This window comes from Epinephelus fuscoguttatus, linkage group LG14 (assembly GCF_011397635.1).
Source record: "Epinephelus fuscoguttatus linkage group LG14, E.fuscoguttatus.final_Chr_v1".
Taxonomy (NCBI): Eukaryota; Metazoa; Chordata; class Actinopteri; order Perciformes; family Serranidae; genus Epinephelus; species Epinephelus fuscoguttatus.
In genome coordinates, this window is record NC_064765.1 from 23709910 (window position 1) to 23727699 (window position 17790).

Sequence of the window (17790 nt, forward strand, 5' to 3'; positions counted from 1 at the left end):
ATTAAAATAAATTTAAAAAACACTACATAACATATTTTTCTACCTTTGTCTTCACCTTGATGCTGGGCTTTATCACTGATGATACAGCAGTGCGACCCCAGGTGGCGTGTATGTGAAATACACCAGTACACGTCAACCCCGAGAACGGCTGCTGTGATTGGCTGTCGTCGATCACGTGTTTATTCTGAAGATGGCGTCTCCAAATGGAGGTAAATTCTAATTCCTTACCCTGCTATGCTGTGTATAAATTGTAAATTTGACGTGTTTAAGGACATTAAATCGTTAGCGACGCCTACGCCGTCTTACACGAACACCTCGAGACGACAGCACACACATGTTAGCGCTGTATTTGTGGTGTTTGGAGATGTTTTTTCGGTTGGCTAAAGCCTTCACTAGCCCCAGTGTTGTGTCAGATCAGTGTAGAGAGGAGCACTGTAGACTGTGAGCTTGAACCCAACGGTCAGTTTGACCCACAGAGCTTAAACTGTGGGTGCTGCTAGCTGTGAACACGGCTAGCCTCAGAGGCTTACTGCTGTACGAGTTACAGGCTAAATCACCTGTATGGGCAACACAGTGTTTTGTTTCCTAACACCGTTATTAGTGGCTTTTAATCACTGAAGTGTGTCGGTGTTTCACGGTTTGTCTCGCACATAACGTTATTGTTATTATTACAGACTGTACGTTACACTCGTGCTACGTTTTTGTATGTTTCTACAGAAAAGTGCACTGAAAATGTGTCATTAGTGATGGAAAGTAACGAAGTACATTTACTAAAGTACTATACTTCAATACAGTTTCGAGGCACTACTTTACTTAGGGACTGTTCGTTATTTATAAGGGGGAGGCATGTCAAATAAATTTTTTAAGCACAGGGGAGGGAGCTATGCTAATTTATTTTTTCTTAGGAGAGGAGAATAGAAATTTAATGGGTTGTATTTCATATTTACTTTACCTAGGCCTCTGGGAAGTGTGCCAGGCTTTGAAGCAGGTTGTTGCAGTACCATAAACAGTGGTACTGCAATATCCGAAGTTTGTCCTGTAAGTCTGTAATGCGTCTGCTCTATGGGCCCTATGATGTGGAAGATGCAGTTAATTTCATACCTCAGACATAGAGCTTTTTTCACTTAATGTGTCACTGAGCAACTTTCATAGGAATGAACGGGAGCCTGTCGCCAATGCTGTATCCAAGTCTCTTAATATATCCATGATTTTACCACAGATTCTTAAAGGAAACATGCCTTCCAAAACCACAGGCATGTTTTCTTTAAAAATCCCCAAAATTAAACCATTTATCATAGCCAAAAACTCAAAAAACAGAAATTATTGTTGGACCTTTTAAATTTTCAATAGTCATTGGACACAATATGTGTGACGAACACTTACGTCAGAAAAACACATAACAAATCTGAGCTTAAAATAGTGATATTTCATCAGAATCACTTAACTCTACGTGTCATTTCTCATCAAAGGGTACATTTTAAGAATTGAATAACTAATTCATGCTGGAGGGAGAGTCACACACATTCTGCTAGTCACTCAGGGAGTCTTGAGGTAAAATACTTGTAGTCCCCCCCTACGATAAGTAAAGAACAGTCCCTCCATTTCTATAAGCAGTCTAAACTCCATGTTTTGGAGGCAAATATTCTATGTTTTACTCCACTGCGTTTATTTGATGACTTTGACTTTGACTTTTGATTTTGATTACACAATATACATTTATTAATAAACTGTGATTCATTATTATAGATTAAGATACCTAGCAGTACATATAAATTAAAATCATCCCCACCTTTACCAGTTGCAACCTTAAAAGTGATGGACTCACTGATGCATTGTTAGTTATAATTTAGTTATATATGATTCTGAAATGATCCAGTCTGCATAATGATATTTTAATGTTGGTACTATAAGTGTATTTTGATTCTAATGCGCTTGTGCTTTTACTTAAGTATGATTTTGAATGTAAGACTTTTACTTGTAACAGTATATTTTTACAATGCAATATTGCTATTTTACTTAATTAAAAGAACTTAACACTTTTTCCACCACTGTATGCCCTCATGTCCTTATTAAACTGCAGTTGTCTAACCATGGTGACTGACCAAATTATATAATATATAGCCTATATGTGAAGTATATGAAGACATATTGTCGACTTAACAGTTTATAGAATATGTATGTTATCATATAATTCTATGTATTTATTTATTTTGTGATGGTCACTCTTCTACATATTTTGTATCATGTATATCAAATTTTATGTATTCATGCAAGTTTGTGTGCGACTATATAGTCTGGCTACGTTTTGTAACACTGTAAACATGACTTAACTTACAGTAATACAAAACATATTGAGTACTGAATTGATTTGATTTATTTGGATCGCTTTTAGCTCACTGACTATCTTCCTAGGGTCCACATTAAAAAACATTTAAGCGTACAATAATTCAGAAACAAAAGTGAAACATGTTCAAAATGTAATGTAATTTTGTATAAAATTTGCATGAAATTTATTTTAATGTCAGATCAAACACACATACAGTGTGTGTTATGTTGATATATTGTATAATGTGTACTTTTTGCGACAACCCCTGAATGTTTTTATCATAAAAGTCACTCCGGGTTTTTTGTTTTAAAAAGCAGTTTGGGTCAGAGGTCAAAGACAGGGATAGGCCTATTTATAATATTTAGAATAATGCCAGCTATATTTGCTTAACCCCAGTAGTTACATTTGTTGTATGTTTCTATCTTGACTCTTCCACTTTTGCTTAGAGGCATACATACAACAAAAATGTACATAATGCCATACAACTAATAATAACTTTGGGAACTTAATGAAACCCTGCCACTACATTATTACACAAATGCAATGTATATATTTTCCATAGAAATTTAAAAAAAAAAATGTTGTGTCTTGCTAGGTGACGATTTTGAGAGCTCTTTGCTGAGTTTGGAGAAGTTGGACAGAGCGTCACCAGACCTGTGGCCCGAGCAGTGTAAGTTCACACTCTCCCTGCTCTTGTGTAATTAGTCACTATGGAATTATGTTTTATGTCGCTATAATCTTGATTACCTTGTAATCTGTTTTTACAGTGCCCGGAGTTGCAGAATTTGCTGCATCTTGTAAAAATGTGAGTTACATTCACCGTTGCTAGGCTTTGATTTACAGACTAGATAATTAAATAGGCTTGACATAGTGTGATACATCGGCCTGATCTATAAATCTTGTTGTGTGCTGAGACCTTTGTTGTGTCTTACATCACAGCCCATCACTAATTCTCCCCCCAAATGGATGGCTGAGCTAGAGAGCGAGGACATTGAGATGTTGAAAGGTAATGTACAAAACGGCAGGAATGTTATTTTGTTACATTTTCAGTTGGTGTTAAACAGGAACATTGTGGACGTAAATAGTTTTGACATATAATCCTGTCAAATGGGATAAGATTTTGCTGAAACTAGTTACTCATACCTGAGAGCTTTTGTTATGGGTCTTTCTGTAGAGCTGGGAAGTCTGACCACAGCTAACCTGATGGAGAAGGTCAAAGGACTTCAGAACCTCGCTTACCAGCTCGGCTTAGAGGAGTGTGAGTACATGAACAACACAAAACATTAAAAAGTGCCTTTATATTCACCTGTTACACCTATTCAAATACACAGATTAACAGCTGCAGGTTAGTCACATGCTACCACTAGATGGTGCTCATAGCCTTTTTCTATTTAGCCAGTGCTAAGCATTCGTCTGTACTTGCACTTTCAACACCCACTGCACATAGGCTTATATGTTTTTTATCCAAAGACAGAATGGATAATTCTGAAATTAAAACTTCGCCATTTAGAGTTTACTCTCAGACAGCAGAAATAAATTGACCTTGAGGCCTAAAATATTGCATATTCAGGTCAGATTGTAAAATTGGAAAAGGTAAGAAACAATGGCATGCCCACAAGAGCCCACACAACAAGTGCTCAAGCATTTGATTGACGCAAAATCTAGTTTTAATCCATTCACCGCTGCCTCCATTGTCATAATCCGTGTGGATTAGAGAGATGCTGCTAAATGCTCTTGGAGAAAAATGGGTATTTTATTCCTCCAGTGAAAAAGCACACAAGCAGTGAAGAATTGTGTTTTTGCCCCTCCTCCCTTAATGGGATGGAAGATATAAATAAATGTACATTGATTTTTTTTTTTTCCCAAGTCATTTACATTCAGCCGACATGCCTGTACATAGGGGCAAAAAGATGTGATGCAGACAGTTGAAATGTTGCACTGGTGCCTGACTGTACTGCTTTGTAAAAGTCCATTAAGACAGGCAGTATGTATGAATCCAATTATGCCAGGAATAATTTGAAATGTGTTTGATGAAATTTCAAAGATACATAAGGTGAAAGTCTTTAATTATCTTAAGAGATCATCAAATTGTAAGCAAGGGAGTTGACTCCAGAGTGATTGAAATGCCTTCTGCTATTGTATAAAGCACACATATCCAAATGGACATACCACAGGATTCACCCAAGAGAGCCTAGATAAGAGTAGCTACGTATGAACAGGCTATAGATTGTGTAGCGTGTGTCGTATCTGCATAGACTTCAAGTCGTCATTTAGTTGTAAAAGTGTCTAATCTCCCCGACTTCCGCAAACTCACAGCAGCATGTAATCTGGCTGGTATAAAGATGTTAGCTGTCACAGGTGCAGGCCTGCAGACTTTGCAATCATGTCATGTACCTCGGGATGACGGGACACAATGATGGTTATTATTGGTGTCGGAGCAGCCCTGTAATGGGTGCCTGTTTAATGCTCTCTGGTTTAATTTTCTCCTTTTCCCGGCTGTCAGGGGAGGCCTTGTAAATCTCAGCTACTTTTTCATCATGTTTGTGCACTCTTCAGTACCCGTAAACGAGACTCCGCAGAGGCGCGGCGGAGCGAGGGCAGGGGGGACAGGATTTACTGCCCCTCCCCCTTCAACATGTGGACCATTAAAGAGGAAGCTGGTTAATGGGCAGAGCACAATCAAGCAGTGAAAACTCCCCTACTGCAGCGAGAGATGGGACCTGGACCAAACATTATTACAAGAGCATCACTCCCCTGTGCCCAGAGTACACCTAAGCAGCACTAGTACGGGTTACTGCTTCTTCTTGGCAATCGTGCACTGTGCACATACTGCTGTACACTCATGTTTGTACATATGTGTTAACATGGATGTGAAGGGGGGATGTAACACACCCTTAATCCCCCCTTCCATCCTCCCCCAGCACCCCCAATAGTTGCTGTGTGACGCTGGCCCGGTCTAGTCCCAGAGGGGCTTGACGCGTGCCTCTTCCCCAGGCCACAGCTGTTTCTCCGCCCCATGATGAATGCCCCTGTCGTGGGCCGCTGAGCGGGCATCAAGCCCTGAGTCTCTGGGGAAAGATGAGGACTCTGATAAGTGCTGTTATTGGAGGTAATTGAAAGCTGAGTGTTCCTCTGGGATGCACTGGAGGGCCTGTGCTGCTGCGCACCAAACTGCTGGAGTTGGTGATGGTGCTCTATCACACTTGTGGGCTCAAGGCTACTGAACGCCACTTGACACTTATCTGTCTAGAACATGCTGTTAATTTGAACAGGTCTCTACTGTACACTGTGCTTGTTCATTTAGATTTTTCTCTTTTCAAAACCAAATTAAAACCAATCACAGGAAATGTTAAAAAAAAAAAGACCGACAAGCAACAGGCTAACTACAGTACCTGAAGAGCTGAGTAGCATTTTTGAGTGAATGCTTTCAATCTGATTAAAAACTGTGTAAAGTTGTGGATGGTACCAATGGAACTTTTCCATACCATCCCCATTTTTGGTCACCCCTCTGTTGCGGTACCTAGCACACAGATCTGGTACTAAAAGGTGGAGCTGTGAACACTGCAGTCTGTTGATTGGTCGACAGTGGACGGTCACTCTGCTCAGGGCTGAGTTGTGGCTGGTTTTGGAGCTCATGTAACCACTGTTCATATCGTGGCAAGTTTCACATATATTAGTAAACTAAAACTATAAAATGAAAGGATGTTTTGCTGCCTCTTGCAGCTGCTGTAGACTGAGAAAAAAACTCAATTCACTGGGCCGACTGCCAGCAACATTTAAGGTGGAACATTTACTTGAAATGTTACTCAGTGCATGAGTTGATGACGTGAATCCATCAGCACACCTTTAAATTTCACTGTAACATCTTTGACCATTGCTCTAGTTTTATATGACATACACTTTTAGTAATGAGTGAATCTTCACACGTTAAAATGTTTCAACCGGATTATGTGAACAGAATATATTCTAATCCTCAGTCTGAGAAAAAAAAGGGTCGTGGAGCATTATTCCTGTGGGCCTCGGCAACACTAAACCCCTGAGCTTGCCTGAGAAGGACTAAATGCACAATGCAGTGCTGTTTTTAAATATCCCATGGAGACAGACTTTTGTTCTGAAAATGTCGCCATGCAACCCTGTTCTGTGGACGATAAATGAGGTACAGACTTCCATCTGTGTCTCCCGAGATGTGAAAATACAGTGAGTGCAAGACCGAGCAGTTAGTGACGACAACAGCCCCACCCACATTTGAGGGTACTGTTTGCGGTGGAACCACTAAACATACCTAGGGTCTAGGTACCATGTCTAAAGGGTTACTTTTGGTTTTAGAGGTACCATACCGAAAGTGTTTGGTGGAAACAGGTCTTTGTAGAACCATGCTGATGGGACACAGTAGGTGAAATTGCACTTTCTTCATCGTATTTCTTATTGACAGGTCTAATGAATGGTAGAAGGGCACAAGTGTCAATATGCAAACACAAGTTTGAGGGCTTTTCTACATCCATTTGTGGCAGACTGTGTCTGTGCAAATGACGCTCATGCCCTGGCACCCTGTGTCACTGATTGACACTTAGAAGACAGAATCCGGCTTTATAAATCTTACGAGAAGAATGTGTATGCATATTTCTGCCTTTGTGCGTACCCATCGTTTTAGTTGTAATCTGCACAGAGAGACATGACGTGACACAGGTTACATCACCATATAAAAGTTATCAAAAAAAAACTTTCATATCTAGTCAAAAACAACACCACTCGGTTTATTCTGGCTGTAGGACCACCTGTTGTCTCTCATGTAGCACGGCACAGCACCTCTCCTCCACGGTGACACCACCCAGCGTAGACCCAGGCTGACCCCTGTTGCGTCTGCCTGTGTGAAGGTGAGGCTGAAGGTCGCCCTGCCCTGACAGCTCCTAATGGGCCCACATTCACCACCGCCTCCTCCTCCTCACCCTCAGGATCAATCTCCAGCCTATTAGAAGCATGCCGCTGCTGAATATGATTGCATTCACTGGGCCCCACTGGTGCTAATGTGCCTCCATCAATCCATCAAGGCGGGCTGACCGCGGGGCGGGCGGTTATGAAGTGCCTGAGCTGACAGCCGTTGAATGAGGAACAGGGGATGCCTCCCCGCCGCCACTACCCTTCTTCCTCCTCCTCACCTCTACTACTCCACTAGGCTTGTCTTTAAAGCTCACTCTTGTGTGATCGTGGGCTCGTAGTTGCGATGAATGGCGGAATAGTGGTGCGTATCTTTGAAGGTGACACATTCGCTGTAAGGAAAGTGAAGAGGCATCAAAGATAGTTCAGTTTTTATCATCTGTATATTCAGTAACCTTGATCCTTGTGTGGTTAGTTCTCTCAAATTGGCTCATATAGAAATATCTTTTTAATTATTGGGCGTGCTGTTTCATAAAAGCGCTGCCACTATAGTGGTGGCCCATTGTTGGAAAATCTTTAGCAGCTCCACTCACATTTTGCAACAGGATGACGCGAGTATCTCCTTCCTCTGTGTAGCAGGTTGCAGCTGTATCTGATGGAGCCTGTCCATATCTTAGGCAGGATCAGTGTCGGAGCTGTGTGAAAAGCAGAGGCAGGCAGAGCTTAATACACACACACACACACACACACACACACACACACACACACATTCACACACCGCTCCTCAGTTCTGCCTGCCTGCCGCCTCCCTGAGCAGATCGGAAATGACACCTCATTTCCATAAAGGCATTAGGAATTCATTGGATTTTCTTTCCCAGCTAATCATAGTGCGGGTGTAAAACCTTTTAGGCTTTTTAATGAATGATTTTTGACTGATTGCCTATTAATAAGGACACCTCTTGAACAGGCATAGGCTGGGGCAGGGGTTGGGAGGTGCAGATGTGTTTGTTTTGGTGTGTGTGTGTGTGTGTGTGTGTGTGTGTGTGTGTGTGTGTGTGTGTGTGTCAGCCAGGCGAAAATGCATTGGAGAAGGAGGAGGAGGAGAGGAGGGGTGGGCCCTCTCGGTTGGGACATAAAGAGGAACCAGTGGCTCCCCTGGGAAATCACAGCTCGTGTCTGCATCTTAAATATCCCTGTGAAGTATCAATAAGTGGGTAATTGAATTTTGAACACAAACATGAGCGTCAGGTGTATGTGTTGCGAGACGGGGGTGCTGTGGGGGCGTAGGCAGAATGTGTGTGTCTCCAAGTGTTTCTTCGCTCGTGTGTTTGTGTGTGTGTCATCTCCTCTGTGTCTCCCTTGTCCCCCGGGGAGGAGGGCGGTGAAAGAGGATGTTAAATCCATTAAATAAAGCTTACAGCCCGTAATAGCTGAGCAGCACTCGGAGATGGGCAGTGAGGGTCAGATAAGTCCTCTTAACTCTTAATGAAAGTGAATTGGGGCAGTCGGGGCCGGGGTCCAGGACTCCAGTTAACCCAGGTGGTCATCTGTCTTTGGAGCTAACAGGGGTCCAGCGGCTCAGCGGGAGCGTGCCATCGAGAGAGGCAGCCAGGGGTGGGGGTTGCTCGGGGGGCAAAGCGATGATTACTCTCATTTTATACACAGGGGAGTCGTGGTGGGGGCTGGGAGTGGGCTGTGACAATGACACCCAGATCACTCACCGCAAACGAGGGGAAAGTAAGATGTTACACCACAGCGTTTCCTCTCGCATTTACATTCGAGCCACCTGGGATTCGGCCATTGAAAATGATTTGCCAGTGCAGAACAGAAAATTCCAGAAACATTTGGGCGCCATCAAACCTACAGCGTAGCTTAAGTCCTCGCTGTTTTATTTTGGGAAAAGGGCAACATTTTAAATAGCCTCAGGGCATATTTAGCTGTTTGCAAATATAGGTTAATCTCTATTGTTATAATGTGCCTTGGAAGCATTAATCAGGCCCAAAGCAGGCCAGAGGATTACTGGGCTGATGGAGGAGCTGGGGGGACGCAGGAGCCTCCATACTGGCCTCTGTGCCATCATGGCCTCCGCCCTCATTCTGATGATAACCTGGCGAAGATCTGTTTTTTACATATTGTGTCTGTCTATGGATAAAAGATCTGATATGGGTCAAATTATTATATACACAGAGTTCCTACTGTTCCTTGCAATCCTTGAAAGTTTGTGCATTTGAGGGGGAAAAATCAGGACTATGGAAGATTTGTAAAATAGACAGAAATAGACCTGGTTCATTGAAAGTGCTTGAATTTATATATTTTGTTCAAAAACAGAAATTGAAATTATTTTGATTTGTTTTTTAACTTAATGTTAAAAAGTAAAATGGCTTCCTTAAATATTTGTGTGTAGGGCCAACGTACTGACGGAATTTCTCCTGCAATAATAAAAGGTGGCTTGACAGCAGGATATGAAGTATTACTGTCATGTTTTATTGTTTTTGCAAACTTCTCAATTTATCATGATTTTGGTGCCTTGTAGGGCTGCCCTCTGAAAGTCAGAGATTTAAATCATCAGTACAACGAGACCATCCAGTTGACTGAGATTGCATCAAGTTGTTCAGTGTACTCATTGGATGTGGAGGCAGCTACCTAGAGAAGAAGACACCTGTAATGCTCCAAAATTTTCTGCCTTCTGATTAAAAGTGGTGAATTTACAGCTCACACCAACTTAATACGAAACAGTCTCAGGGTTTCTGATATCTAGTGTTGGCAAAAAAAAATGCTAACACTAGATTAGCGTAGTTAGCTTGTTTATTATATTACGTGAATGTCACTATCACATTGAGCGTCCTTCTTAACCTTGTTCAAACTCTCAAACTCTATGGAAAAAAAGGAACGAATAGTCAAATATTCATATTGAACAGCCAAAGCTGATTTGACTGGCATAATTCTGAGTCAGGTAGTGCTTTGTAACTTATTGTTAGGCTGTTATTACTTATATAATTGCGTTTTAATTGACAAAGATTTAAAACAAACAAATACTTCTTCATTGTTAATTAAGAGACATAGAAGGGCAGTGAGGTGCACTAAATGGTGCTGCGTTTTTTCAGCTGAGACACTTTGGTTTGGTTCTGGTTGTGGTTCTGGCTGAGTACCTGCGAAAGTAAAAATGTCGGCACAAGGTAGAGTACTTGCTCTGGATGAAGGAAAGGCTGAAGCACGAAGGGAAAGAGGACAGACTCGTCAGTCTCTTTGGGTTCAGTATCAATTTCTCTTCCTTTATTTTTATGAGGCAATGTGATGGTTGGTCTTTGTGGTATTTGTACCACCCCTCTTTCACTGTGATTGGACGGCTGGGTAAAAAGTGTCCAGTGACTAGTGACTGCAGTGTTTTACCCAAAGATAAATACTTTTCATCTCTCAAAGATCAGAAGAAAAATGGCAAACATTCAACACTCAGTTGCTTGTCATGTTGCTTTTATTTATTGCATAGTAGAAATACGTGGTACTCCCTTGAAAGAGGGGAAAAAAGAAAAAGCAGATGTGGCAGTTGCCTGCCATCCCTCGCAGTCCGCCTGTCAATGGCACAGTATTGCAAGACAGCAGTTGATGCGATGGCCCTAGGTGAGCTTCCATAGAGCTAGTTCTCATTAAAATAATTCTCAGTGCTGTAACAGTGATAAACCTTAATCAGTGTCTCTAACTGTCATTTTGGCTCCTTGAATTTTAGGGAACAGTCCGTATGAAGTCCTTGAATTGTCCTTGAATATGATCTTTCAGAAGGTGTGTGAACCGTGAATACAGTATGGTGTGGCTGTGTGTATTCAACTACCATGGGCAGCCTGTGTTGGAATCTCAGACCAGTTAGGGCTGAATGATAATTAGATAGCAACAAATCAACGGGGCAAGGAGATGGCCCGCAGAATCCATAAGGTGTCATTTAGTATGGATGGCAGTGGTAACAAGATGCTGATTAACTTAGTGCAAAATTAGTAATTGACCTTTCTAATCAACTAAACAAATCTCTAAGTCCCACTAATCAGTATTGATCTCCCCTGTTGTATGACAAAGCCAGTGTGTGGGTGTGTTTGTGTGTGTGTGTGTGTGTGTAGGTCACTGAGCAAGTAAGTGAGTGGATGTTTTTGAGGCTCTCTAACTTCATCAAAAATTGACTGTAACTTGTGGTAAAAAAATAAGTTTATCATAAATAATTTGTGAAGTAAAAGACAGAAAGAAAGAAATAAAGAAATAAAATAGAGCTCTGTAACAAACTACTGCAGCTAAGTAAAACATCAACCATTTATTGTCACTTTTTTACCTAGAAATGTTCCAGGGAATTCCATTTAAACATTTTTACTATCAGTTAGCTTATGCTTTTAATCACAAAAGACACTTTGACATGTGTAAATGATAAAATTAAAGATGGCTGAATTCCATTTAGCTGCTTCAGTTTAAAATTCCTGCTATCAAATGCGGACTGACTGTCACACACAAGTTTCCATCCAAATGTAGCACAAATTATGAATGAATAATCCAGTTACAATAATCCAGATGATCAGCAGAAGAAGGTGGATGAACGCATGTTACCATCTAGGACTGGGCAGAGGTACTCGAGTATTTCGTATAGAGTAATCACTGCCCAACCTCACAGGTGTGAACAGGACTTTAATTTTTTTTTTTTTTTTTTTTTCTATTTAAAATAGATAAAATCTTATTCCATTGTAGAGCTGAATGCAGTGTATTGCTCTGCTCAGCGCCACCTTGACCCACTATTACTCTCTCTGTTTATCATGAGATTGCTGCTGCAGGAGTGTGAGCTCCACAGCAGGGAACAGTTGGTGGAAGTCCACTCGCACACACACACACACACATAGACAGGAATAACTCATAGCATCACACAGCTAATGTTACCTATAGGTTGTCAAAGGACAGAGTCAAGCTGTGTTGGTGTCAGTTCAAGTGTTGGATGTTAGCAGCTGCTGCTGTGTTAGCTCGTGCTAACTAGGTAGAAGTTGAAATGACCGCAAAGAAGGCAGCCCTGGAGTCCAGAGACGTTCTTCAGTGCTGCATTTATCCTATGTAACGCCAGTGACAGGAAGTTAGCTGATTTTTCTCATGTTAACTTTTAATTTGTGGTTAAGTAGGCTATTTGAAGCCTGATTGTTCAATAAATGAATTTCACATTGCACGTCTGCACAGCTAATTTACATTCCTGTTCTTATGTTAGATTTTTTTTGCGAGTACTCGAGTACACTATAATGATTTAATGCGAGTGCTTCAATGTGAAAGTTACTACTACTACTACTACAGTACTATGTATTGAGACAGCTGGTGACAATAATTTTCAAATCGGGTGCCATCCAACCATTGCAGGTGAAGAATTTCAGTCAAACCTCAAACAAAGAAATCAATGTAGAACACATGATGAAAATATGACATTTATGTTTGTTTCATATATTAATTTAAGAAAGGTTGCAGTCTCCTCATCGCTCCACACAGATCTGATGTTTTTTGTCTGCCACAATTTTTCATCTCGTCAGTGGTTTGGGAAGTTACAACGGAGTTTTAAGTCACATGCTTCGTGCATGTTATGATAAATTCACTAAATCTGTGTCCACTGAATTGGTTGGATTTGGCTTTTATTTTTACACAGGGTGGCTGGTGGCTGATAATTTCCAACCCTGTTTATACAAAAACTTTTCACATCAGCCCAATGTAGAAAGTTTTTTGTGATATTTTGATTATGATTTTTCATCATTTCCACCCAGGTATTTTATGATGCAAATTGAAAATGCACATGTAAACAGGTGGATGAAACACTTGAATATATCGAAGCCATCGTCAGTTGTCGTAGTAACGCCTGTGCTGTCATATACTATGATCCTATCATAGCTCTTTCAGCGGTTCTGCTATATTTGCTTTTACTTAGAGTTCATCTTATGTTGCATTCTTCCCCACCTTACATACTCTGTAATAACTTGCTGAACACTTCCACATATTTCCTTTTTATAAAAAAGAGAGCTGCACATCATAAAGTCAGCACTGATTTATGTTTAATGGGGTCTTTAATGTGATTATATCAATGATATTTCTATCTTGAGTAGGGGGAGGCTTAACTGAACCATAATTAATAAGACGCTCAGTGGGGCGAGGGGTCTCAGGAGGAGTGGCACAGCCATCCTTGATCTGTTTTACAGTTGAGGCTCATCAAGAGAGGGAGAAAGTGATAACAAGAGAGAGAGAGAAGCATGACACCTTAAAAATCAAAAAATACCCTTTACCGTTCCTGGTGTAACTGCTCCTAATAAGAAAGTGACATCAGCGCACTTGGCGGCTTACGGGTCATCCCAATATAATTGCTTTCCCTCGCCTAATTTTGATGGCTTCATTTCAATCTAAAGCACCCTATGCATGTCCAGGGGTCCCCGATGACTTTGTTTAGGGTGATTTGAAGAGACAGCAAAGTGCAAAATGAATCCATCCCATTCCAATTAGCATCATCCTTAACCTAATGAGGGACACCTCAAGGTGACGTGGCCCCCACGCCCAGATGCACCATTATCATTCCGCACTGGGCAACTCATCTAAATTACTAACTGGCCCAGCTTTTTCATTAGCCGCTGTGGACGGGGGAGGCGGGGGCCCTTCACACCAGCACGCAGGCAGAGAGCAGCCAGCTGAGATCCTGATCATATTCTTCTTGCAGACGTCATGAAGGTGGATGACTTTCTGCTAAATGCCCATTTGGAATCAGTCCTCTCTCTGCTGCTCTGTACTCTTATATTTGTGTGATGTACAAGGTTAGTTAGAAACTGAATAGAGTCGCTGATGTGATCTTTGCAGCTCATAAAAACTGTAGTGCAGCCAGGAGCCTGATCCTCTTCTTATCTTTTACAGAGTAATTACTGTACCTGGATGATGCATCTCCAGGGTTTATAATGATGCTGCAGCAAAGTCCCCGCAGTCTCCATAGTGACACGAAGGTTTGTCTGTGACAGAAAAGCCTCAGCAATGATTGCTCTCCCTGTGAAGACCAGTTTTACAAAGGGCCTTCAGCAGGGACAATTCTGTTGTAGGCCTGTCAATGGCGCATAGTGTGAAGCCTAGCTCACTGGCTCCCGCCCAGACATCCTGCTGTGTAGGACCTTTAACAATTTAAACAATGCATCACAGATGTCGCTCTACAGGGTGTGGAAAATGAGTAGAGCTCGGAAATATTTGCACTCCATACCGTAATGTAACTGTAATTTTGGTATAATTATTGGTACATTTATTTACAGGGGATAGTGATGTGGTCTCTGAGGAAAAAAATCTTTATTTTCTTAATTAATTAATTTTTTTTTTCAGTTGTATCGTAATGCAAAATACAAGATGATATCTAGTCTCAGCTCATGTAGTGAAGGGAAGGGAGGGGGGTTAGGGGATCTGAACTCTCTCCCCCAAATCCCCCTCCCTTACCCACCACCACAACAATTTTAAATTGTACTGCAATGGACAGATGTACAATAACTGCATATGCACTTTATCTTGTCCTCTTTATAGCACCGTATTTATCATATTTTAGCCTTATTCTATTTCAGTGCGTGGGTATGTGAGTGTTGAGTCAACAGATCAGTTTTTCTTCTATGAGAGATAGCAAATTTAGTTGTATGTAAACATGCAATGACAATAAAGGTATTCATTCATTCATTCATTCATTCATCCATGTAAGTACAGTGTCAGCTATATCCTCAACTACATCCTCAGCTCCTTTTTTTTTTAAGACACATGACCCTAGTCCCTACTGACATGGGTATTTGTCAGGTATCAACAGGAGTTGATGTAACTATAACCTTTAAGCAATGCACAGAAAAAGAAGTTGGCCAGTCATGAGCCTGAAAACAAGTTTGTAGCAGAAGGCTGCCTGGAGCAGTGACCTCTATAGCTCATTCTGATGTCTCTGCTCCTCCATGTAGTGGAAGAGTCAGTGAACGTTTATTTAAAACATCCTGTTCGCAAGGTAACAGCCAGCACAGTTTTGGTCATGTCAGCCGTTGCATGGATTGTCGCCTCATTTGTGATGCCTCATAAAAGCACACTCTGACATCTCAAGCCAAAAACTCAGTTTTCCCTGTCAACAGGTCAATGCTGAAAACGAGTTTCTGAACACCTTCACCCTGAATGGAGTTTTAGTAAAGGTCCATTTTAAGTGGCCTAAAACGCAGTTTGTGTGTGGATGAAAGGCCAAATGCATAGAAAAAGCTGCATTTTCAAATATACCCATCAATGTGTGGACAAGGCCTAAAACAAAGCAAAAATATCTACTGCTTACAACTCTTACAGAGTACTGTATCTATGAGTGTTTTCCCCTCTCAGACTTTATTTGAACTTTTAATACCTCCGCGCTGGCGATAACCATGGCCAGAGGCATTTTGTTTTTGGGTTGTTCGTCCATCCATCCATCCCGCTCTAGTTAACGTGATATCTCAAGAACACCTTGAGGGAATTTCCTTACATTTGGCACAAACATCCACTTGAACTCAGCAATGGACTGATTAGATATTAATGGTCAAATGTCACAAATTATGACAAAATTTTCATATAAATGTCTAATAGGATAAAATGATAACAAGATGACATTTTCTATCCAGAGGGTCAAAGTTCAACTTTACTTTGACATCATAAAGTTCTTTGAAAACACTTTCCTGGCCATTACTCAAAGCCATAACTTCAGAACACAAGGAGAGACATTTGGTCAAATACTGAATTGGTGACACTAGTCTTCGGTGTCCACCTTGAAACTGTGCTGAGTGTCTAGATCTTCTGTGCTGCCTGGTTAAAGATGTGTGTGAAGCATCCATGTTTTAGAATATGTAGCTTCTTCACAGCAACATATGAGTCTGGACAGACATGGATGTAAACAGTAACTGCTACTTGACTGGTTTGCAGAGTTATACAACCGCAAGGCAGTTACTCTAGTTTTTTCGGTGTGGGGTTTTTTTTTTTTTTCAAGTTTGAATGAATAGAATTATCCAGAACATACAAAAAATTCAACTTAAGAAGAGTTTAAAAAAAATAACACAAATAAATTTGTATAGCCAAACATGTTTTGCAGTTGTTCCATTAAACATCTAAAAGCCCCTCAGATTTATCTTCCCACCTCTTTGGCTTGTAGATCACCAGCCCGGAGGGGTCATAACAGTATTTACTGCTTAAATGAATGTTGCTCTTCAACCTTTAAAGTGGAACTCATATTCCTATTTTGCTTGCCATTTGCCCCTTTTCTTATACAAGGCCATACTCCATAATCACAAGTTGAGGTTAATAGAGACATTTTGCTTCTATTCTCACTCATCTTGCAGCCGCACGAACACACACTTTCATGCATGCATAGGCCTGAGCACTTGAACTTCACTACATTGAAACAGCAATCAAGCAAATCACAAGACTGCTTGGTAGCTCCGCTTCCATTTTACGTGTTTTCCATGTCCTGAATGAACAGATGTTTGTATAAATTACCTCCCTGTGTGACACTGCAGATATTAAATACATGCTTTGCATTACTAAACAACAGTTCTGAGGCGCTTAGAGCTGCAGGCAAATGTTGTGGAAGACTGATTTTACCAACTTATGAGGGATCGTTGGAAGGGTGTGAAGCAAGCCGGAGTCTCGGTCTCTCACAAGCATAAGAATGAAGAAAATTAACCTGTAAAGAGGTGTAAATTAAAAATGTGATGTGTCTTCTTGTTTTCCAGCCAGAGAAATGACCAGGGGGAAGTTTCTGAACATCTTGGAGAGGCCCAAGAAGTGACGTGATTTTTTTATTCGTTTGTTTTTTGCAAGCAACAAGCAATGTGGGACTGCGAGCTGAATCAGATCTATGAGTTTACCAGTGTGCTCTGAACATGTTCAGACCTTCACAACAAAATTCAAAGACTTTGCACTCAAACCATAAATAGGAGCAGAAAGCTCTCACGTGAGGTCTTGTGTGCACCTGTCATCGTCAATAGATGCCTTCACATTTACAGAAACTTTAAAATGATTTATTACTTCTCACTGAATTTCTCTGTCGCTTGTAGAGCTGCCCTGATTAAATGTACCCTATTTATTCTTATTTCTATTTTCAACATGATTTACATTTTTTTGCAATTTGTGAAGTTGTATAATAAAGTTTTAAAATGAAAAGATGATTGCCTTTTATTTAAAGTCTCCTTGAATGATTAAGTTTGCAGCCAGAGCAGCTAACTTTTCCTTTTTCTTTTTTCTTTTTTCTTTTTTCTTTTTTTTTAGAGAGACTTAACTTTTAATTAGGGCACTAACTTCATGCCTCTGCCACTCCACAAAGTGCAGCACCTCTCCGACTGTGGACATGTCAGGAGCTCCGACGTGAGAGTGCTTTCCCGGCTACCAGGGCATGTTTTCCATTTAATGAGCATTGGAAGCAGGGTCCCCTACACAAAACATTGCGTAAAAATAATATTGCTCATTGTCATCGCCTTTAATGAGAGCTGACATAATTACTAGGACCATTTCTTTTCTAATTAGCACACTTCAGCGTTGTAGGAGCTAGCGGCCGGGCAAAAAGAGAATCAGACAGGCATGCCGAATGGGAAACA

General features: G+C 40.9%; 1 protein-coding gene across 1 annotated transcript; it reads left to right on the top strand.

Moving 5' to 3' along the window:
* Window positions 1-181: 181 nt before the first annotated feature.
* Window positions 182-17359, top strand: lin52 (lin-52 DREAM MuvB core complex component). The gene is made up of 6 exons (XM_049595892.1): window positions 182-209; window positions 2922-2996; window positions 3094-3131; window positions 3266-3332; window positions 3501-3584; window positions 16930-17359. Exons 1-6 carry the CDS (start codon window positions 191-193, stop codon window positions 16983-16985), a joined length of 339 nt encoding a protein of 112 aa, XP_049451849.1. The 5' UTR covers window positions 182-190; the 3' UTR covers window positions 16986-17359.
* The last annotated feature ends 431 nt before the right edge of the window (window positions 17360-17790 follow it).

Bases quoted from the DNA above. Each gene is read 5' to 3' on its own strand.
- lin52 (XM_049595892.1), top strand. The intron at 2,997-3,093 runs GTAAGTTCACAC...CTGTTTTTACAG, and splicing joins AGACCTGTGGCCCGAGCAGT to TGCCCGGAGTTGCAGAATTT. The intron at 3,132-3,265 runs GTGAGTTACATT...CTTACATCACAG, and splicing joins TTGCTGCATCTTGTAAAAAT to CCCATCACTAATTCTCCCCC.